At 43.3% G+C, this 19833-nt stretch overlaps 1 protein-coding gene across 1 annotated transcript in view; it reads left to right on the forward strand.

Moving 5' to 3' along the window:
- CRLF3 (cytokine receptor like factor 3) overlaps positions 1-18950 on the forward strand; it is a 49896-nt gene extending 30946 nt beyond the window's left edge. The window contains exons 5-8 of the mRNA XM_054459955.2: positions 30-252; positions 1565-1697; positions 15605-15717; positions 17181-18950. Of these exons, the coding sequence (XP_054315930.1) occupies positions 30-252; positions 1565-1697; positions 15605-15717; positions 17181-17437 (726 nt within the window). The 3' untranslated portion in view covers positions 17438-18950. The remainder of the gene's footprint in view (positions 1-29; positions 253-1564; positions 1698-15604; positions 15718-17180) is intronic.
- Positions 18951-19833: the final 883 nt, after the last annotated feature.

A 19833-nucleotide genomic window follows, 5' to 3' on the forward strand; every position in this document is an offset into this window, starting at 1 on the left:
TTTACCTAACATAAAGCTTTTCTCCCTAGGTGGATGATGACTTTACAGCCCAAGATTACAGGCTCCAGTTTCGTAAATGTACTTCAAATCATTTTGAGGATGTATATGTAGGTTCTGAAACTGAATTCATAGTATTGCACATAGACCCCAACGTTGATTACCAGTTCAGAGTCTGCGCCCGAGGAGATGGTCGACAGGAGTGGAGTCCTTGGAGTGTCCCCCAGATAGGTCATTCCACGTTGGTGCCTCATGGTATGCTGGTAACCTTTTCTCTCCTGAAGCCTAACTATATATTAGAATACCTGTATTCTGTGCTAAGGGCAGCACACTGACAACCAGCTATTCTAAGCATAGATCCTGAATTGATAAGAACAACATGCACCATGTCTTTTACTCAGATTACCTCATGTGATTTTTGTTTTCATCAGTTCTTATCTTCAGAGTCCAAAAAAAAAATGCTGGACAAGATTTTTAGCCTCACTGAAAACCAAAGATTGAAAATATTATGTAGGACACTGATGCTCCTTTTTCTTCTTCTTTTTTTTATATTTTAATGTTATTTAGTTATTTTTTTTGAGACAAGGTCTCACTCTGTCGCCCAGGCTGGTGTGTGGTGGTGCAATCATGCAGCCTGACCTCTAGATCCTTCTGCCTCAGCCTCCCAAGTAGCTGGGACCACCTGCATGCACACCACACCTGGCTAATTTTTTATTTTTTTGTAGAGACTGGGTCTTGTTATGTTGCCCAGGCTGGTCTCAAATTCCTGGGCTCAAGCAATCCTCTTGCCTTGACCTCCCAAACTCCTGGGATTATAGGCGTGAGCCACTGTGCCCAGCTGATGCTGATTTTCCAAACTCTCAAGAAATACCTGGAGAGAGACATTTTCTTAAAAGTCATGATTTGAGGGCTGGGCACGGTGGCTCACACCTGTAATCCTAGCACTTTGGGAGGCCAACGCAGGCAGATCACGAGTTCAGGAGATCAAGACCATCCTGGCTAACACGGTGAAACCCTGTCTGTACTACAAATACCAAAAATTAGCCAGGCATGGGGCACCTGTAGTCCCAGCTGCTTGGGAGGCTCAAGCAGGAGAATGGCTGAACTTGGGAGGCGGAGCTTGCAGTGAGCCGAGATCGCACCACTGCCCTCCAGCCTGGGCAACAGAGTGAGAATCTGTCTCAAAAAAAAAAAAAAAAAAAAGTCTTATGATTTGAAATTGATCTCTCTCCTGCATTCTTTTTTAGAAGATGTAGACTCATTTATTAATTAGATTTTTGTCAGGTTGGAATAAGTTCAAGCAATTATGCTTGTACCATGATTTTATTAGATAAGAGATAACACTTGTTTGATTTATTATGTCAAAATTATGCAGGAATATACTAAAATCTTTTTTGTAATTTGTGGGACTGATCATGATACCCTGTTAATGGAATCTTTTATTTTATTGAACTTGACCATGGCCCCTAAGAGTAGTCTCCCATTTCCACGTTTTATTTAACGTGTCTGTATTGAAGATATCCCTCAAGAGATTCTAACAGTTTTCAATATGTTTGCTTTGAAAAAGAGTGGACAGCTGGTTTTGAGGGGTACAGTCTGAGCAGTCGAAGAAATATAGCACTCCGGAACGATTCTGAATCATCGGGTGTTCTCTACTCCAGAGCTCCGACTTATTTCTGTGGGCAGACATTAACATTCAGGCAAGTAGATATTAAAACATCTCACCTGCCTCAGGAAGCAGAGTGAAGTGCCTAGAGCATACATAAGCTTTGAATTCAAAACATCCTGAGTTTATTCCATCATTTATAGGCAGTGTTATTGTGGGAAGGCTTCTTTATTTCCTGTAGCTGTAGTTTTCTCATTTGTATTCATAGGGTTACTACGTAGATTAACTGGGAAATGTATATAAAATGCTTGTTATTTAATATGTTTATATCTCTTTTCCTCTTGGTAAGTAGAGGTAAGTAGAATATCTCTCAAAAGTCAATCTTAGGCTGGGCACAGTGGCTGACGCCTGTAATCCCAGCACTTTGGGAGGCCGAGGCAGGTGGATCACCTGAGGTCGGGAGTTCGAGACCAGCCTGACCAACATGGAGAAACCCCATCTCTACTAAAAATACAAAATCAGCGGGGCATGGTGGCACATATGCCTGTAATCCCAGCTACTTGGGAGGCTGAGGCAGGAGAATTGCTTGAATCCAGGAGGCAAAGGTTGCAGTGAGCTGAGATCATACCATTGCACTCCAGCCTGGGCAACAAGAGCGAAACTCTGTCTCAAACACACACACACACACGCACACACATAAATATACAGACACACAAAATTAAAAAGTAAATCTTAAAAATTTAGAGGCCTGGCCAGGCACGGTGGCTCATGCTTGTAATCCCAGCTCTTTGGGAGGCTGAGGCGGGTGGATCACGAGGTCAGAAGATCGAGAACATCCTGGCTAACACGGTAAAACCCCATCTCTACTATAAATACAAAAAATTAGCCGGGCATAGTGGTGGGTGTCTGTGGTCCCAGCTACTCGGGAGGCTGAGGCAGGAGAATGGCGTGAACCCGGGAGGCGGAGCTTGCAGTGAGCCGAGATCACGCCACTGCACTCCAGCCTGGGCGACACAGTGAGACTCCGTTTCAAAAAAAAAAAAAAAATTTTAGAGGCCAAGAGACTGGACGCAGTGGCTCACGCTTGGAATCCCAGCACTTTGGGAGGCCGAGGCGGATGGATCACTTGTGGTCAGGCGTTCGAGACCAGCCTGGTCAACCTGGTGAAACCCCATCTTTACTAAAAATACAAATATTAGGCCAGGTGCAATGGCTCCCGCCTGTAATCCCAGCACTTTGGGAGGCTGAGGTGGGTGGATCACGAGGTTAGGAGATCAAGACACCATCCTGACCAACATGGTGAAACCCCATCTCTACTAAAAATACAAAAATTAGCTGGATGTGGTAGCGCACACCTGTAATCCCAGCAACTAGGGAGGGTGAGTCAGGAGAATCACTTGAACCCGGGAGGCAAACGTTGCAGTGAGCCATTGCACTTCAGCCTGGCAACAGGGCGAGACTCCATCTCAAAAAAAAAAAAAAAAGTTAGCCGGGTGTGTTGGCACACACCTATAATCCCAGCCACTCAGGAGGCTGAGGCATGAGAATTGCTTGAACCTGGGAGGCGGAGGTTACTGTGAGCTGAGATCGCGCCACTGTACTCCAGCCTGGGTGACTGAGCGAGACTCTGTCTCAAAAAAAAGAAAAAAAGCCTGGGCCGGGCGCAGTGGCTCACGCATATTATCCCAGCACTTTGGGAGGCCAAGGTGGGCAGATCACGAGGTCAGGAGATCGAGACCATCCTGGCCAACATAGTGAAACCTCGTCTCTACTAAAAATACTAAAAATTAGCTGGGTGTGGTGGGGTGCACCTGTAGTCCCAGCTACTCGGGATGCTGAAGCAGGAGAATCACTGGAAGCCTGGAGGTGGAGGTTGCAGTGAGCAGAGATCGTGCCACTGCACTCCAGCCTGGGAGACAGTGCGAGATTCCGTCTCAAAAAAAAAAAAGCAAAAAAATTTACCGGCCAAGAATTTGTTTTGTCCTTTGTGAATCATTAACAGCAAGTCTTTGTAAGAGACAACACTGTAAACATATTATGTATATGCTACTCTCTAAAGTAAAACTGAAAGTAAGCCTCCCCTACCACTAGTTAATGTTGTTTCTCTACCCATTTCTTTCTGTAATAGAAAAGTTTCTTTTTTCTTGTTTTCATATTATCTGAGATGTATTCTTTATAGTCATGTTTCTGAATAGCTCTTCGTAGAAACTAAAGACCAGTTTTGATTTAGAGAACTAAAGTTTGCCTGATTTTCACCATACTCACCTTCGTGTAACAAGCTCTCCTCTAAGTTTTAAGTCTTGAGATGGGATTTTATTGTGAATGCTTGACCCAAGTTCTTCTTGTTCTCAGGCCCTTATTATTTAAGGCATGGAGAATATCTGAATATTTTGTCTAAGCCAGTGTTGCTGTATTCCTCTCCAGCTAAGTAATTTGAATTGTCAGCAGTTGTCAGATTATACTAGTTTATGTTTTGTCTAATTTTTGACACCTCTTCTCACCCCTTAATGAAGAAAGAATGACTCAGTAAACAGAAAAATACCAACAGAGAGAGAGAGAGGAAAAAAAAAAAAAAGACCAATACCTAAAATCTGTTTAATTATTCCCCAGGTAATCATGAGTTTTCTGTACTTACATACCCCTTCTCTGCTTATGTCCCTTGTTTACAGAAACACTTCGGTTAGTGACTCTCCTGAGAACAAGGTATTTCTGTGCAATGACAGAGCTTCCTAACTTGATAAATTCAGGCCAGATATCTCAGACTGCAATAATGATGATAATAATAATAATTGCAGTTAATATTTAAACAGTATTTACTATGTGCCATGTACTGTCTTAAGTATTTTACTTGTATTAACTCATTTGATTTTCATAGTAACCCAGTGAGATAGATGTAGTTATTTATTTTAGGGATGAGGAAACTGAGGCATAGAGAAGTTATTTACCCAGTGTCACACAGCTAGTAAATGCCAAAACTAGGGTTTAAATCCAGGCAGTTCGACTCCAGACTGGTCTGTATTGCTTCTTTTTCATCTTTTTCATGGGAGAGTTAACATGATTCTAGTTAGTGTTGAAGTCTACAACTTCTCTATTACTGTGTCCGTAGCTCTTTAACTTTTACCTCTTATGACCTTTCACCACTTGATCTGATGCTCTCCTGCTTTTTAAATTCTTCCTCCTTGGACACATGGTGATGTCTGATAGATTGCATAGTTAGGTTTATTTCTTAGATCATTCAGTAAATATTTATTAAGATATTGGAAATTATACAAATTGATTTAAATTCACCTCTGCTGACCGTGATGTGAAAGACACATTAGGTCTCAATAAACTGTTGAGTCTGTCTGGCCTCTCCTAAAGATGCATCACCAGGCCGCACTTGGCAGGGTGATTAACTGAAATTCAGTTAAACTCAATATAATTGTAGCCAGCCTTTTGCATTTTTGTCATTTTTTTCTTTGTGGAATGAAATGTTTTCTCCCCTTGTTTAAAGGAATTTCAGGCATCAGCAGTGAAGCCAGAGATATGAATGCAAGGGGGACTCCATGCATAAGGGCATAAGGGAGGAGCAAGTCGCCTACTTGAATCAAGAGAAACAATATTTAGTTTTTTGAGGGTACTTAAGGGCCTAGTAGTTAGAAGGGAGACTATACTCTTGAAGGCACTACTTTAGCCGGGCGTGGTGGCTCACGCCTGTAATCCCAGCACTTTGGGAGGCTGAGGTGGGCAGATCACAAGGTCAGGAGTTCGAGACCAGCCTGGCCAATATGGTGAAACCCCATCTCTACTATAAATACAAAAATTAGCCGGGTGTGGTGGCGTGTGCCTGTAGTCCCAGCTACTCAGGAGACTGGGGCAGGAGAATCGCTTGAACCCAGGAGGCAGAGGTTGCAGTGAACCGAGATCATGCCACTGTACTCTAGCCGGGGCAACAGAGAGAGACGCTGTCTCAGAAAAAAAAGAAGGCACTACTTTGTTATTTATGCCAGTCAGTCCCTGCTGAAGCTTCTGGAAGGCTTGGAGCTGCTGAAGCCGGAGAAACCTGTGATACTGGCTGGATTTTAAGTCTCTAGACCCACTCTCATTAGATGCCCAGGTCTGCTAGCAACCCCCTCCTTCCAGGTCTCCCTCACTTCCTATATGAACATTCCTGCTCTTTCCTTGCTTCTAAGATTTTCTGATTTTTTAAAAAGGTTTATTTTCTTTCTTTCTTTTTTTTTTTTTTGAGACAAAGTCTCATTCTGTTGCCCAGGCTGGAATGCAATGGCACAATCTCGGCTCACTGCAACCTCCACCTCTCAGGTTCAAGCGACCCTCTCACCTCAGCCTCCTGAGTAGCTGGGACTATAGGCGCCTGCTACCACGCCCGGCTAATTTATTGTGTTTTTAGTAGAGATGGGGTTTCACCGTGTTAGCCAGGATAATCTCAATCTCCTGACTTCGTGATCCGCCCACCTTGGCCTCCCAAAGTGCTGGGATTACAGGCGTGAGCCACTGCGCCCGGCCTATTTTCTTTCTCATTCCCCTCCCCAGCTCTCCCCCTCTTTTTGTTTAAGACAAGGTCTTGCTCTGTCGCCCAGGTTGAAGTGCAGTGGCATGATCTCAGCTCACTGCAATCTCCACCTCACAGGTTCAAGTGACCCTCTCACCTCAGCCTCCTGAGTAGCTAGGATTACAGGAGCCACTACCACACCCAGCTAATTTTTGTATTTTTTGTAGATATGGGGTTTCACCATGTTGCCTAGGGTGGTCTCTAACACCTGAGCTCAAGTGATCTGCTCACCACGGCTTCCCAAAGTGCTGGGATTATAGGCGGGAGCCACCGCACCTGGCCCTGATATATGTTTTTTTTTTTTTTGGAAGACGGACTCTCACTGTGACTCCCAGGCTGGAGTGCAGTGGCACAGTCTTGGCTCACTGCAACTTCCACCTCTTGGGTTCAAGCGATTCTCCTGCCTCAGCCTCCCAAGTAGCTGGGATTACAGGTGTGTGCCACCATGCCCAGCTAATTTTTTTTTTTTTAGTAGAGACGGGGGTTTCACCATATTGGCCAGGCTGACCTCAAGTAATCTGCCCACCTCGGCCTCCCAAAGTGCTGGGATTACAGGTGTGAGGCACTGCACCCAGCCGATCTTGTTTTTAACCATATTTTTACTTCTCTTTACCACTGTTTTTCTCTAAAAAAGAGAGAAAGCCTACAAAAATTAACTGGGTGTGGTGGTGTGCGCCTGTAATCCCAGCTATTCAGGAGCTGAGGCAGGAGAATTGACTGAACCTGAGAGGTGGAGGTTGCAGTGAGCAGAGATCGCGCCACTGCACCTCAGCCTGGGTGACAGAGCAAGACTTCATCTCAAAAAAAAAAGAGAAAGCCTGTCGTTACAAGTGGCATGTGCCTGTAGTCCCAGCTACTTGGGAGGCTGAGGTGGAAGGATCGCTTGACCCAGGAGGCAGAGGCTGCGGTGAGCCAAGATTGTGCCACTGCATTGCAGCCTGGGTGACAGTGACGCCCTGTCTCTAAAAAAGAGGGAAGGTGCTTTAGGTGCTAACAGCCTTCTTTAATCCTAATAGTCTAGGAGGTAGGCTGTTACTGTCTTTCTTTTACAGATGAAAAAATGAAAGCAGAGAGACTAAGTGGGTTGTCAGGATTCAGATCCTGGCAGTCTAACTCCAAAGTCTGTGCTCTTAACCACTGTGTTACCTACCTCTCACTAATAACGTTAGGTGGGAAATCAAAGGAAGAATAAGACTATTCTTCATTAACTTTTTCCTTCAAAGGACATTAAAAAGTCGATGTTCCAGTTACCTATTGTTGTGTAAGTACTTCATAACATAGTGGCTTAGAAGAACTATAGGCATTTATTTTGCTCAGGAAACTGCAGTTTGGGCAGAACTTGGTGAAGACAGCTCGTCTCTGTTTCATGTGGTATAAGGTGGAGTAGTTCAACTAGAGATGACTAGTCTTCTAGTCTGCTTCAAAGATGGCTCACTCACATGACTGGCAGTTTGGTTCTGATTCTTTGTTCCTCTCCGTGTGGGCCTCTCCGTGGGCTGTTTGGGCTTTCTTACATCATGGTGACTGGACTCCAAGAATGAGCATGCTAAGAGATAGGAAGTATAAGATGCCAGTTTCTTAAAACCTGGGACTGGAAACATGTAGTATTACTTCTATCATATCCTTTTTTTTTTAATTTATTTTATTTATTTATTTTTTATTTTAAGACGGAGTCTCATTCTGTTGCCCAGGCTGGAAAGCAATGGCACGATCTCGGCTCACTGCAACCTTCACCTCTCAGGTTTACGTGGTTTCCTGCCTCAGCCTCTCAAGTAGCTGGGATTATGGGGACCCGCCACCATGCCCGGCTAATTTTTGTATTTTTAGTAGAGACGGGGTTTCACCATGTTGGCCAGGCTGGTTTCAAACCTCCGACCTCAGGTGATCTGCCTGCCTTGGCCTCCCAAAGTGCTGGGATTACAGGTATGAGCCACTGCACCCAGTCAAAACTACTTTTTTTTTTTTTTGAGATGAAGTCTCGCTCGTCCAGGTTGGAGTGCAATGGCACGATCTCAGTTCACTGCAACCTCTGCCTCCTGGGTTCAAGCGATACTCCTGCCTCAGCCTCCTTGGGATTACAGGCGCCTGCTACCACACCTGGGTAATTTTTGTATTTTTGGTAGAGATGGGGTTTCACCGTGTTGGCCAGGCTCGATCTCCTGACCTCATGATCCACCCACTTCCGCCTCCCAAAGTGCTAGGATTACAGGCGTGAGCCACTGCACCCGGCCCAAAACTACTTTTCTAAAATGTAAGGACAGTTCTCCTGATTAACTCCAATCTTTTCTCTTTGCATGAAGCTGATTGTTTTATTCAACCCTTATTCCACACAGGTGGTATTTGTAGTGCCTGCTATTGTAGGGAGTGCAAAGTTTAAGAGAAAAAAAAAAAAGCAGAACCTTTGGCTCAATAGCAAATAAGCAGTTTGTAAATTAATGTAAGAAAGATCCAGACTGCTGTGGAATATAGAAGAAGGAAAGGTTACTTCTAGATCAACAATTGGTGAAGTCTTTATCTGAAGTAGAGCTGGAAAGGACAGTTGGTGGGGCCAGAAAAGCAGGAACCAAAGTTATGGAGATAGAGAAAATGCATGGCCGGGTGCAGTGGCTCATGCCTGTAATCCCAGCACTTTGGGAGGCTGAGGCAGGCGGATCACGAGGTCAGGAGATCGAGACCATCCTAGCCAACATGGTGGAACCCCGTCTCTACTAAAAATACAAAAATTAGCTGGGTGTGGTGGTGCGCACCTATAATCCCAGCTACTCGGGAGGCTGAGTCAGGAGAATGGCTTGAACCCACGAGGCAGAGATTGCAGTGAGCTGAGATCGTGCCACTGCACTCCAGCCTGGCGACACAGTGCGACTCCATCTCAAAAAAAAAAAAAAAAAATTGCAAAGAACAGCAAGAACTGAGTCTGGATGGGGTTAATAGAGACAGGGAGTATAATTGAAGAGAAACCTAGAAAAGTAGGATGTTCTCTGGACAGGCTGTGTATATTTCTTCTTTAATTCCTGAAGGAAATACCTCTTTTGGAGGTCACCTATGCCCACTTATAAGGGGGACATTTGATACCACGTACAGAAATCTTTTTTTTTTCTTTTTGCCCAGCTGAGGTGCCATGACACAGAGATCATTTTTTTTCCCTGACGAAAGGCTCAATAGCCTCACCAAGTAAAACTAAATCAGTTTTCATAGCTTCAGGGGTCATCGTATGTATGTGACTTCTCATGCATTCATAAAGTTAAACTATGCAAAATAATATCAGCCAGATGCATTTTTTTAAGCCCTACTATGTGTCAGTTCCAAGTACTTAACTAAGTTAATGCTTGTAAATCCTTATTACAGTCTCGTGAGTCAGACATATTTTTTTAGATATGGAAACAGACATAAAACAATTAAGCAACCACACCATGCTCTGTGGCTTATGCCTGTAATCCTAGTGGTTTGGGAGGCCAAGATGGAAGGATTGCTTGACGCCAGGAGTTTGAGATCAGCCTGGGCAATATAGTGAGACGCTGTCTCTACAAAAAATTAAAAGTTAATAACTAGGTATGGTGGCTGCCTGTAATCCCAGCACTTTGGAAGGCCAAAGTAGGAGGATCACTTGAGCTGGGGTGTTCGAGACCAGCCTGGGCTGCATGGTGAGACTTTATCTGTATTGAAAAAAAAAAAAGAAAAAAAAAATTTTTTAATTGAGCAACTAGGCCGGGCGCGGTGGCTCACACCTGTAATCCCAGCACTGGGAGGCCAAGGCGGGTGGATCATGAGGTCTGGAGTTTGAGACCAGCCTGGCCAGTATGGTGGAACCCCATCTCTACGAAAAATACAAAAATTAGCTGGGCGTGGTAGTGGGCGCATGTCATCCCAGCTACTCGGGAGGCTGAGACAAGAGAATCGCTTGAACCCAGGAGGCAGAGGTTGCAGTTAGCTGAGATTGCGCCACTGCACTCCAGCCTGGGTGACAGAGCAAGACTCTGTCTCAAATAAAAAATAAATAAAATAAAAATAAACAACTTGTCTGAGGTTACATAGATCATGAATAGTGATGCTGAGATTCAAATCTTGACTGTCTGGACTGTTTGGACTCTGTTTTGACTCTGGGTGAGATGAGAGGCCATTGGAGGATACTGAGCAAATGAATGACATCATCTGACATTTTGCAAGTCATTTTAGTTGCTGTGTAGAAAATAGCCTGTAAAAAGGTACAGATACAGGTGGGGAGACTAGTTAGGAAGCTTTGTAATAATCTTGGTGAGACCCGATGGTGGCTCGGACCAGAATGGAGCAGTGGAAGTAATGGTAAGTGGTCGGAATTTGGATATGTTTTTTGTTTGTTTGAGACAGTCTCACTCTGTCACCCAGGCTGGAGTGCAGTGGCACGATCTCAGCTCACTGCAACCTCTGTGTCCTGGGTTCAAGTAATTCTCCTGCCTCACCCTCCCTAGAAACTGGGATTACAGGGGTATGCCAGCATGCTTGGCTAAGTTTTGTATTTTCAGTAGAGACAGGGTTTCACCATGTTGCCCAGGCTGGTCTTGAACTCCTGAGCTGCCCACCTCAGCCTCCCAGAATGTTGGGATTACAGGTGTGATCCACTGCTTCCAGTCAAAATCTGGATATGTTTGGAAGGAAGAGCTGACAGGATTTACTGACAGATTGTTTGTAGGATGTGAGAAAAGGGTCAAGTATGACCTCAGGGTTTTTGGACTAAGTAACTGGAAGGATAGAATTGCCATTTACTGAAGTATGTAAGGGTGGTCCTTCTTGAAATTTTGCATGAGTAGGTGGGAAATAGTATCTCATTGTATTTGTTATTTTCCCCAGTTTTCAGTGAGGTCATAAATCTTTTCATGAATTTCTTGGCCATACTGGTTTGTGTGTCTGTGAATCGCCTGACTATATACTTCACCTGTTTTTCTTTTGGATTGTTTGTTTCCCATTCATTTATTGATTGTCATATGCTACAACATGGGTAAGCTTTGAGGACATGATGCTAAGTGAAATAAGCCAGTCACAGAAGGACAAATACAGCATGATTCCACTTACATGAAGTATCTAAAGTAGTCAAACCATTAGAAAGAGGAAATTGAATGATGCTTGTTAGAGGTTTATAAAATTCTCTACTTACTGATAATAGCTATATTCTGCAACATCTCGTCAAATCCTTTTTTTTTAAAGAGATGGGGTCTCGCTGTGTTGTCCAGGCTGACTTTAAACCCCTAGCCCCGAGTGATCCACTTCAGCCTCCTGAGTAGCTGGAACTACAGGCATATACTACTGTGCCTAGCAAAAATCTTTTTTTTTTTTTTTTTGAGACAGAGTCTCGCTCTGTCGGCCCAGGCTGGAGTCCAGTGGCACAATCTCGGCTCACTGAAAGCTCAGCCTTCCAGGTTCACGCCATTCTCCTGCCTCAGCCTCCCGAGTAGCTGAGACTACAGGCGCCCACCACCATGCCCGGCTAATTTTTTTTGTAGTTTTAGTAGAGACGGTTTCACCGTGTTAGCCAGGATGGTCTCAATCTCCTGACCTCGTGATCCACCCACTTCAGCCTCCCAAAGTGCTGGGATTACAGGCATGAGCCACCGTGCCCAGCGTGCCTAGCAAAATTCTAGACTTCTTTGAGGTCATTTTTGTCCAGATTTCTTCTCAAAATAATTGTCCAGAATATTAAAAATATAGACCCTTCCATACCTATTTATTAATAATTGTCATAAAACAGGCTGGGATTACAGGCATGAGCCACCCCCACCTGGCCTGCACATTTGAAAGAATAGCTATCAGGTTGGGCACGGTGACTCACATCTGTAATCCCAGCACTTTAGGAGGCTGAGGTGGGTGGATTGCTTGAGCCCAGGAGTTTGAAACCAGCCTGGGCAACACAGTGAAACCCCATCTCTATGAAAATTTTAAAAATTAAAAAAGAATACCCAAAGGATTATAAATCATGCTGCTATAAAGACACATGCACACGTAGGTTTGTTGTGGCACTATTCACAATAGCAAAGACTTGGAACCAACCCAAATGTCCAACAATGATAGACTGGATTAAGAAAATGTGGCACATATACACCATGGAATACTGTGCAGCCATAAAAAATGATGAGTTCATGTCATTTGTAGGGATATGGATGAAGCTGGAAACCATCATTCTCAGCAAACTATCACAAAGACAAAAAACCAAACACCGCATGTTCTCACTCATAGGTGGGAATTGAACAATGAGAACACATGGACACAGGAAGGGGAACGTCACACACCGGGGCCTGTTGTGAGGTGGGGGGAGGGGGGAGGGATAGCATTTGGAGATATACCTAATGTTAAATAATGAGTTACTGGGTGCAGCACACCAACATGGCACATGTATACATATGTAACAAACCTGCACATTGTGCACATGCACCCTAAAACTTAAAAGTATAATAAAAAAAATTTAAAAAGAATAGCTATCTCTCCCAGTGTTTATGGACTAGCATTGTACTGGGAAAGTCTCTGTATGATGAGTCACCTTCACCAGTCAGCCCAACTGGATGTTCTGGGGGTCTCTGAAATTTTTTTGGCAGGTATGATTTCTCTGGGCCTCTGCCTGCATTTTCTGTATTCAAGAGGCTAGGTAGTTACTTTTTTGGAAGTTTGTAATTTCTTGTTCCTTCTGGTGTCTGTCTGTGAGTCATGCTGGCTGCAGCAAGCTGTGGCCCACTTTTCCTTGTTCTCAGCAACCCTCAGGGATCCAAAATTTGCCACCTCCATCAGTGCTCCAAGAGAGGCAAGACATAAACGAGTCTCAGCCAGCCCTCTGGAGAGCCGGAACACCAGTCGCCATGCTCTGCTATTCTCCCTCCCTCCTGAGGGAGAAGTCATAAGCTCAGGTGTTCTGGCCTGGCCCTGAGTTGTGCTGGTGTCGGGGAGGGGTTAATCAGGAAAGTTAAAATTATTATTCTTACCTGTGTCAATTTGCTGTGCTTGGCTTTGTGCTCGTCTGGGGTACTGCAACTTTTTTTTTTTTTTTTTTTTTTTTTTCTTGAGACTGTCTTGCTCTGTTGCCTGGGCTGAAGTACAGTGGCGTGATCCTGGCTCACTGCAACCTCCACCTCCTGGGTTCAAGGGAATCTCCTGCCTCAGCCTCCTGAGTAGCTAGGAATACAGATGCCGACCACCATGCCTGGCTAATTTTTGTATTTTCAGTAGAGACAGGGTTTCACCATATTGGCCAGGCTGGTTTTGAACTCCTGACTTCAAATGATCTGCCCACCTCAGCCTCCCAAAGTGCTGGGATTACAGGTGTGAGCCACCATGCCCAGCCGGGAAGTGCAACTTTTTAACTAGATTTTGGAATTCTCATGAAAGTATTTAGGTTTGTATATGTTAAATCAGTGTTTCTGTGGGAGAACGAGGGCTGAGACTTCCTCTTCTTTCTTGCTGACGTCTTCCTCCTCCCCATAAAACTTTTTGAGACGGAGTCTCACTCTGTCGCCCAGGCTAGAGTGCAGTGATGCGATCTCGGCTCACTGCAAATTTCGCCTCCCGGGTTCATGCCATTCTCTTGCCTCAGCCTCCCGAGTAGCTGGGACTACAGGTGCCCACCACCACACCTGGCTAATTTTTTGTATTTTTAGTAGAGACGAGGTTTCACCATGTTAGCCAGGATGGTCTCGATCTCCTGACCTCGTGATCCGCCTGCCTCAGCCTCCCAAAGTGCTGGGATTACAGGTGTGAGCCACTATGCCCGGCCCCTCCTCCCCATACTACTTCTTTAGACTGCTCAGATATGAAATAACTTCAGAAACCTATCCAAATATTTATTACGATCCTGCATGTTTGCTATTTCACAATCAATGACATTTTGAGGCCACATTGACTATAAATAATAACATCTGTCTTTGGAAAAGCCACATTCTGTTTCACACTAATTTTTTTTTTTTGTCCTTACAAAGTTGGCTTTCTGGATGGAGAGAATGATGTGTCTGGCAATAGGGATCTGTACATTTCCTATTTCAAGAGCACACAAAGTATTGACATCTGAAATGAAAACACAAAAGGAAAAGCTTAAACTTGCCACATAGAAAGTTCTTCAAGCTTGAATAGTGTCTTCATAACCATAATGGGTTTTTTTAGGATTATAATAGTTCTTTTTAAATGCTTTATTTACTTAACAAATAGTAATCAAATCATTGCAAATTCTTATATGGAAGATTTAGGCGCTGGCAGCAATAGTTACATAAATTATAATGTCAACTATGACAGACTTTCTATGTGTCTAGAGCTAGAATATAAAATAGAAGTGTGCCATCATGGCTACAAATGGTTAAGAATATAGATTCTAGGCCGGGCACGGTGGCTCACTCCGTAATCCCAGTACTTTGGGAGGCCAAGGAGGTTGGATCACCTGAGGTCAGGAGTTCCAAGACCAGCCTGAGCAACATGGTGAAACCCTGTCTCTACTAAAAATACAAAATTAGGCCAGGTGTGGTGGCTCACGCCTCTAATCCCAGCACTTTGGGAAGCCGAGTCAGGCGGATCACCTGAGGTCAGGAGTTCGAGACCAGCCTGACCAACATGGTGAAACTCCGTCTCTACTAAAAATACAAAACTAGCTGGGCATGGTGGTGCATCCCTGTAATCCCAGCTACTCAGGAGGCTGAGGCAGGAGAATCGCTTGAACCCGGGAGGCAGAGGTTGCAGTGAGCTGAGATCGCGCCATTGCACTCCAGCCTGGGCAACAAGGATGAAACTCCATTTCAAAAAAGTAGATAGATAGATAGATAGATAGATAGATAGATAGATTGATTGATTCTAGAGTCAGAATGCCTGAGTTTGAGTCCTGGTTCCACCAGTCATCAGCCAGGTAATCGGGATCAGGTTATTTAGCCATTTTTAATCTTTTTTTCTTTTCGTGCCTCATTTTCCTCACCTATAAAATGGGTATGTTAAAAATAGCACCTACCAGCTGGGCGCAGTGGCTCACGCCTATAATCCCAGCACTTTGGGAGGCCGAGGTGGGTGTTTCACAAGGTCAGGAGTTCAAGACCAGCTTGGCCAAGATGGTGAAACCCCATCTCTATTAAAAATACAAAACTTAGCCGGGTGTGGTGGCGGGCGCCTGTAATCCTAGCTACTTGGGAGGCTGAAGCAGAGAACTGCTTCAGCCCAGGAGGCGGAGGTTGCAGTGAGCCAAGATTGCACCACCGCACTTCAGCCTGGGTGACAGAGTGAGACTCCGTCTCCAAAAAAAAAGAAAAAGCACCTACCTCATAGATTGCTGTAAGAATGATAGATAGATATAAAATAATTAGAACAGTGCCTGGAGTATAGCAAGAACTCAATCATGGTTGCTGTTACTATTTAGAAAAAAACAATTGTGGTGAGATTGCTCTTTTTAAGCTAGTGGCTGTTAGGTATCATTCATGTTATATTTTTAAAAGTATGAAATGACCTTTCTACTGCATCTACAGAGTTGAAACTGTGGGACAACCAGACAGAAGAGATAGCATAGGAGTGTGTGCAGAAAAACAGGATGGATATGACTCTCTGCAGCGGGATCAAGCTGTGTGCATTAGTACAAATGGTAAGAGATAAATAACTGTCATTCTTTTGGAAATATATGAATTATTTTAGTAATATATGAATCTGTTCCAGTTCCATACATTTATAGTAGGAGATGAGAAAATTTAGGTATTTTTCTTTTTCTTTTTTTTTTTTAAATTATGAAGTCTCACTCCATCACCCAGGCTGGAGTACAGTGGCATGATCATAGCTCGCTGCAGCCTCAAATTCTTGGGCCCAAGCCATCCTCCCACCTCAGCCTCCTGAGTAGCCGGGACTACAGGTGCATGCCACCCTGACTGGCTAAATTTTTTTATTTTTACTTTTTTGTAAAGATAAGTTGTTGCCCAGGTGGGTCTTGACTCCTGGTTTCCAGCAATCCTCCCACCTTGGCCTCCCAAAGTGCTGGGATTACAGGCGTGAGCCACCGTGGCTGGCTGAAAGTTTTGGTCTTAATGACATAATTTATGTGACTACCATGTACCAGGCTTTGTTCTAAACTCTTTACAAATAATAAATCATTCAGTCTACATCCCTAGTGCTGTTTAAAAATCACTAGCCAGAGGCCAGGCACGGTGGATCACGCCTCTAATCCCAGCACTTTGGGAGGCCGAGGCAGGCAAATCACAAGGTCAGGAGTTCAAGACCAGCCCGGCCAACATAGTGAAACCCCATCTCTACTAAAAATACAGAAAATTAGCTAGGTGTGGTGGCGGGCGCCTGTAGTCCTAGCTACTTGGAAGGCTGAGGTAGGAAAATCGCTTGAACCTGGGAGGCAGAGGTTGCAGTGAGCCGAGATCATGCCAGGTGACAATGTAAGACTCTGTCTCAAAAAAAAAAAAAAAAAAATTCACTAGCAAGACATGTTAATATTTGGTGTTGTTGGCTGGGCACAGTGGCTCACGCCTGTAATCCTAGCACTTTAGGAGGCCAAGGTGGGTGGATCACAAGGTCAAGAGATCGAGACCATCCTGGCCAACATGGTGAAACCCCGTCTCCACTAAAAATACAAAAATTAGCTGGGTGTGGTGGTGCATACCTGTAATCTGAGAGGCTCAGGCAGTAGAATTGCTGAAACCTGGGAGCTGGAGGTTGCAGTGAGTCCAGATCATGCCACTGCACTCCAACCTGGGCAACAAGAGTGAAACTCTGTCTCCAAAAAAAAAAAAATTGTGTTGGTGAGTCAAGAATTCGGTAGAACAAGATTCTTTCTTGTTTATTCCATAAGAAACAGTCTTGCTATTTCACAGGAGGTAATTTTGTAACACTGTCAAGTTTCTTTTGATGACATTGATATGGGAAACTCATAGTCTCTGCTGGAAGAGTACAACCCTGGACAGAACTCTAAAATCTATGTCCAGTTGGCATTCCAGATTTTTAAAAATCTGAATTAGGAAATGAGCTGTGTTACTGGTAATCTAGAAACTATTTCAGATCTCTTAGTTATTGCTCACATGTAAATGACTCTTAACCTTAACATTTTAGGTGCAGTTTTTGTCAATGGAAAAGAAATGACAAATCAGTTACCCGCAGTTACTTCTGGGTCCACTGTCACGTTTGACATTGAAGCCGTGACTCTAGGAACCACCAGTAATAATGAAGGTGGACACTTCAAGCTTCGAGTAACTATAAGTTCAAATAATAGAGAAGTGGTTTTTGACTGGTTACTTGATCAGTCTTGTGGTTCTCTTTACTTTGGATGCTCATTTTTCTATCCTGGATGGAAAGTGTTAGTGTTTTAGATCGTTTGGGTGCTTGGCTTTGGTTTTCAGGGTCTAACGTAGCTGTCCTCAGCCCAGCGTAGTTGTAATTGCTTTAAAAAAAAAGTTGAATTCATCTCTAACTTAGGCCATTGGAAATGGAAAGTGTTTACTGGATTCATTTTGTAATATTTTAGCAAAAAGAGACTTGAATGTTGTGGACAAAATCATATAATTCAGTCAATTTTATTTTTAGCATACTGTTAAATATCACATCACAATAAAAATCAAATTGGCATTAAAAGTATGAGAAGATATAGAAAGTTCTATACCCTTCCACTGTACTTCTTAAAGTTGGTTATTAGACCAGGAAAACTTAATGTAATATTATTTTTAAAATCATCTTAAAGGATCCAAGTCCATGTAACTCTTTAGAATAAAACAAGAGGAATAGATCAGATAGAAGAAGCTGTGTAATGTGTTAATACATCCGCTCACGTGCTGTCCACATGAATGTGTTGACGGTGCTCTCCATGTTCAGGTATTTGTAAGCAGTGTTGACTTTTATCCCATCTTCAGTAATCTTTAAGTCCCCAAAACATAATAATTTTTTCTTTTTTTTTTGATACAGAGTCTCGCTCTTGTCACCCAGGCTGGAGTGCAGTGGTGTGATCTCAGTTCACTGCAACCTCTGCCTCCCAGGTTCAAGCGATCCTCCTGCCTCAGCCTCCTGAGTAGCTGGGATTACAGGTGTCTGCCACCACGCCTGGCTAATTTTTGTATTTTTAGCAGAGACAGGGTTTCACCATGTTGGCCAGGCTGGTCTTGAACTCCTGACCTCAGGTGTTCCACCCACCTCAGCCTTCCAAAGTGCTAGGATTACAGGCGTGAGCCACTGCAGTGGGCCAGTTTTTGTATTTTTTAAAATGCTTGACCAAGTGTCTAAAATAGGCAAGTTAGTACCTTTTGTTCTTTCATTGCAATTTGATTCAGTATAGGCTACAGTATTTTTACAGGGTAAAACTACTTATGGAAGTAGTATGCACAGCAGTGTTAGCCATTTCATATGTATGTAATATGCACATGTGTGTATCCAGCCTGCCTGTGACATGCATTTTACTCTTTGCAGAGAATGAGCTGCAGTCCAGTTTAATGTCAGTTTGATAAATGGTCTCTTTTTAGCAGATCAGAAAAATATAGGGTAAATACTTAACCTATTTTTTTTGAAAACTTAAATTTGTGTGTAAAATATTTATTTGAAGGACTTTAATATGTAAAAATAATTGTCTTCTATTCCAGCCTACAGATTTTATTTTAATGTGAATTATTTTTTTCATTTTTACCAGTAGTAAAAAAGTAGAAAAGCAAGTATGATATTTTTGTAAGATAATTTATTTGGGGATTCATGTTCCCTGTTAGACAATCATGACCTTTTCTACTTGTCTTTTTATGTATAAGTAGTAGATTTCCACTTGTTTAGGGATTAAGAAGATGTTCTAGAATGTAGATACCTTGTCCAGCCATCGGAATCAAAATAAAAAACTAAAAAAGTTCAGTGTGTGTACTTTTTTTCTTCTGTGAGATTTGGTGAATCCAGTTTTAACCTACTTTTCATTTGAAGGGAAAACAGGCTTCTTGTGGCTCCAGGCATTTTAGTAAGATATCATTGTTACTTGTGAAAGGGTACATGTACCTTCTTGTACTTTCTTTTAAAAACTTTTTTTTTAATATTTTTTGTAGAGAATGAGGGTATTGCTTTGTTATCCAGGCTGGTCTCAAACTTCTGGCCTCAAGCAATACTCCCCAGCCTTGGCCTTCCAAAGTGCTGGGATTATAGGCATGAGTGACCACACCCAGCTGGTTACTTGTACTTTCCTATATTCTGTGTCTGATACTGAGCATCTTGCCTGACACAATGTGTGCAGAACGAATGTTGGATCAAATGAGGATAGACGAGTCGTTTTCTCCAGATATCTTCATCTCATTCCTTAAATTCATCAAATATTTGTTGAACGTATTTATTTCTTAGCCTCTCTAGGGAAATGACATCTTAATTTATACCTATAGAATCTGCCTGTTCACAGGAGTGCCTTAAACCTAATTTGAGACAGGAGTGGTAATATTTGGAACTCTGAAACTAATTTTTTTTTTTTTTTTGAGACAGAATCTCACTTTGTTGCCCAGGCTGGAGTGCAGTGGTGCAATCTTGGCTCACTGCAACCTCTGTCTCCTGGGTTCAACGGATTTCCCTGCCTCAGCCTCCCAAGTAGCTGGGATTACAGGTGTGCACCACCACACCTGGCTAATTTTTATACTTTTAGTGGAGATGGGGTTTTGCCATGTTGGCCAGGCTGATCTTGGACTCCTGGCCTCAAGTGATCCTCCCACCTTGGCCTCCCAAAGTGCTGGGATTACAGCCGTGAGCCACTGTGTCCATC

The sequence above is a fragment of the Pongo pygmaeus genome, chromosome 19 (genome assembly GCF_028885625.2).
Source record: "Pongo pygmaeus isolate AG05252 chromosome 19, NHGRI_mPonPyg2-v2.0_pri, whole genome shotgun sequence".
Classification (NCBI taxonomy): domain Eukaryota; kingdom Metazoa; phylum Chordata; class Mammalia; order Primates; family Hominidae; genus Pongo; species Pongo pygmaeus.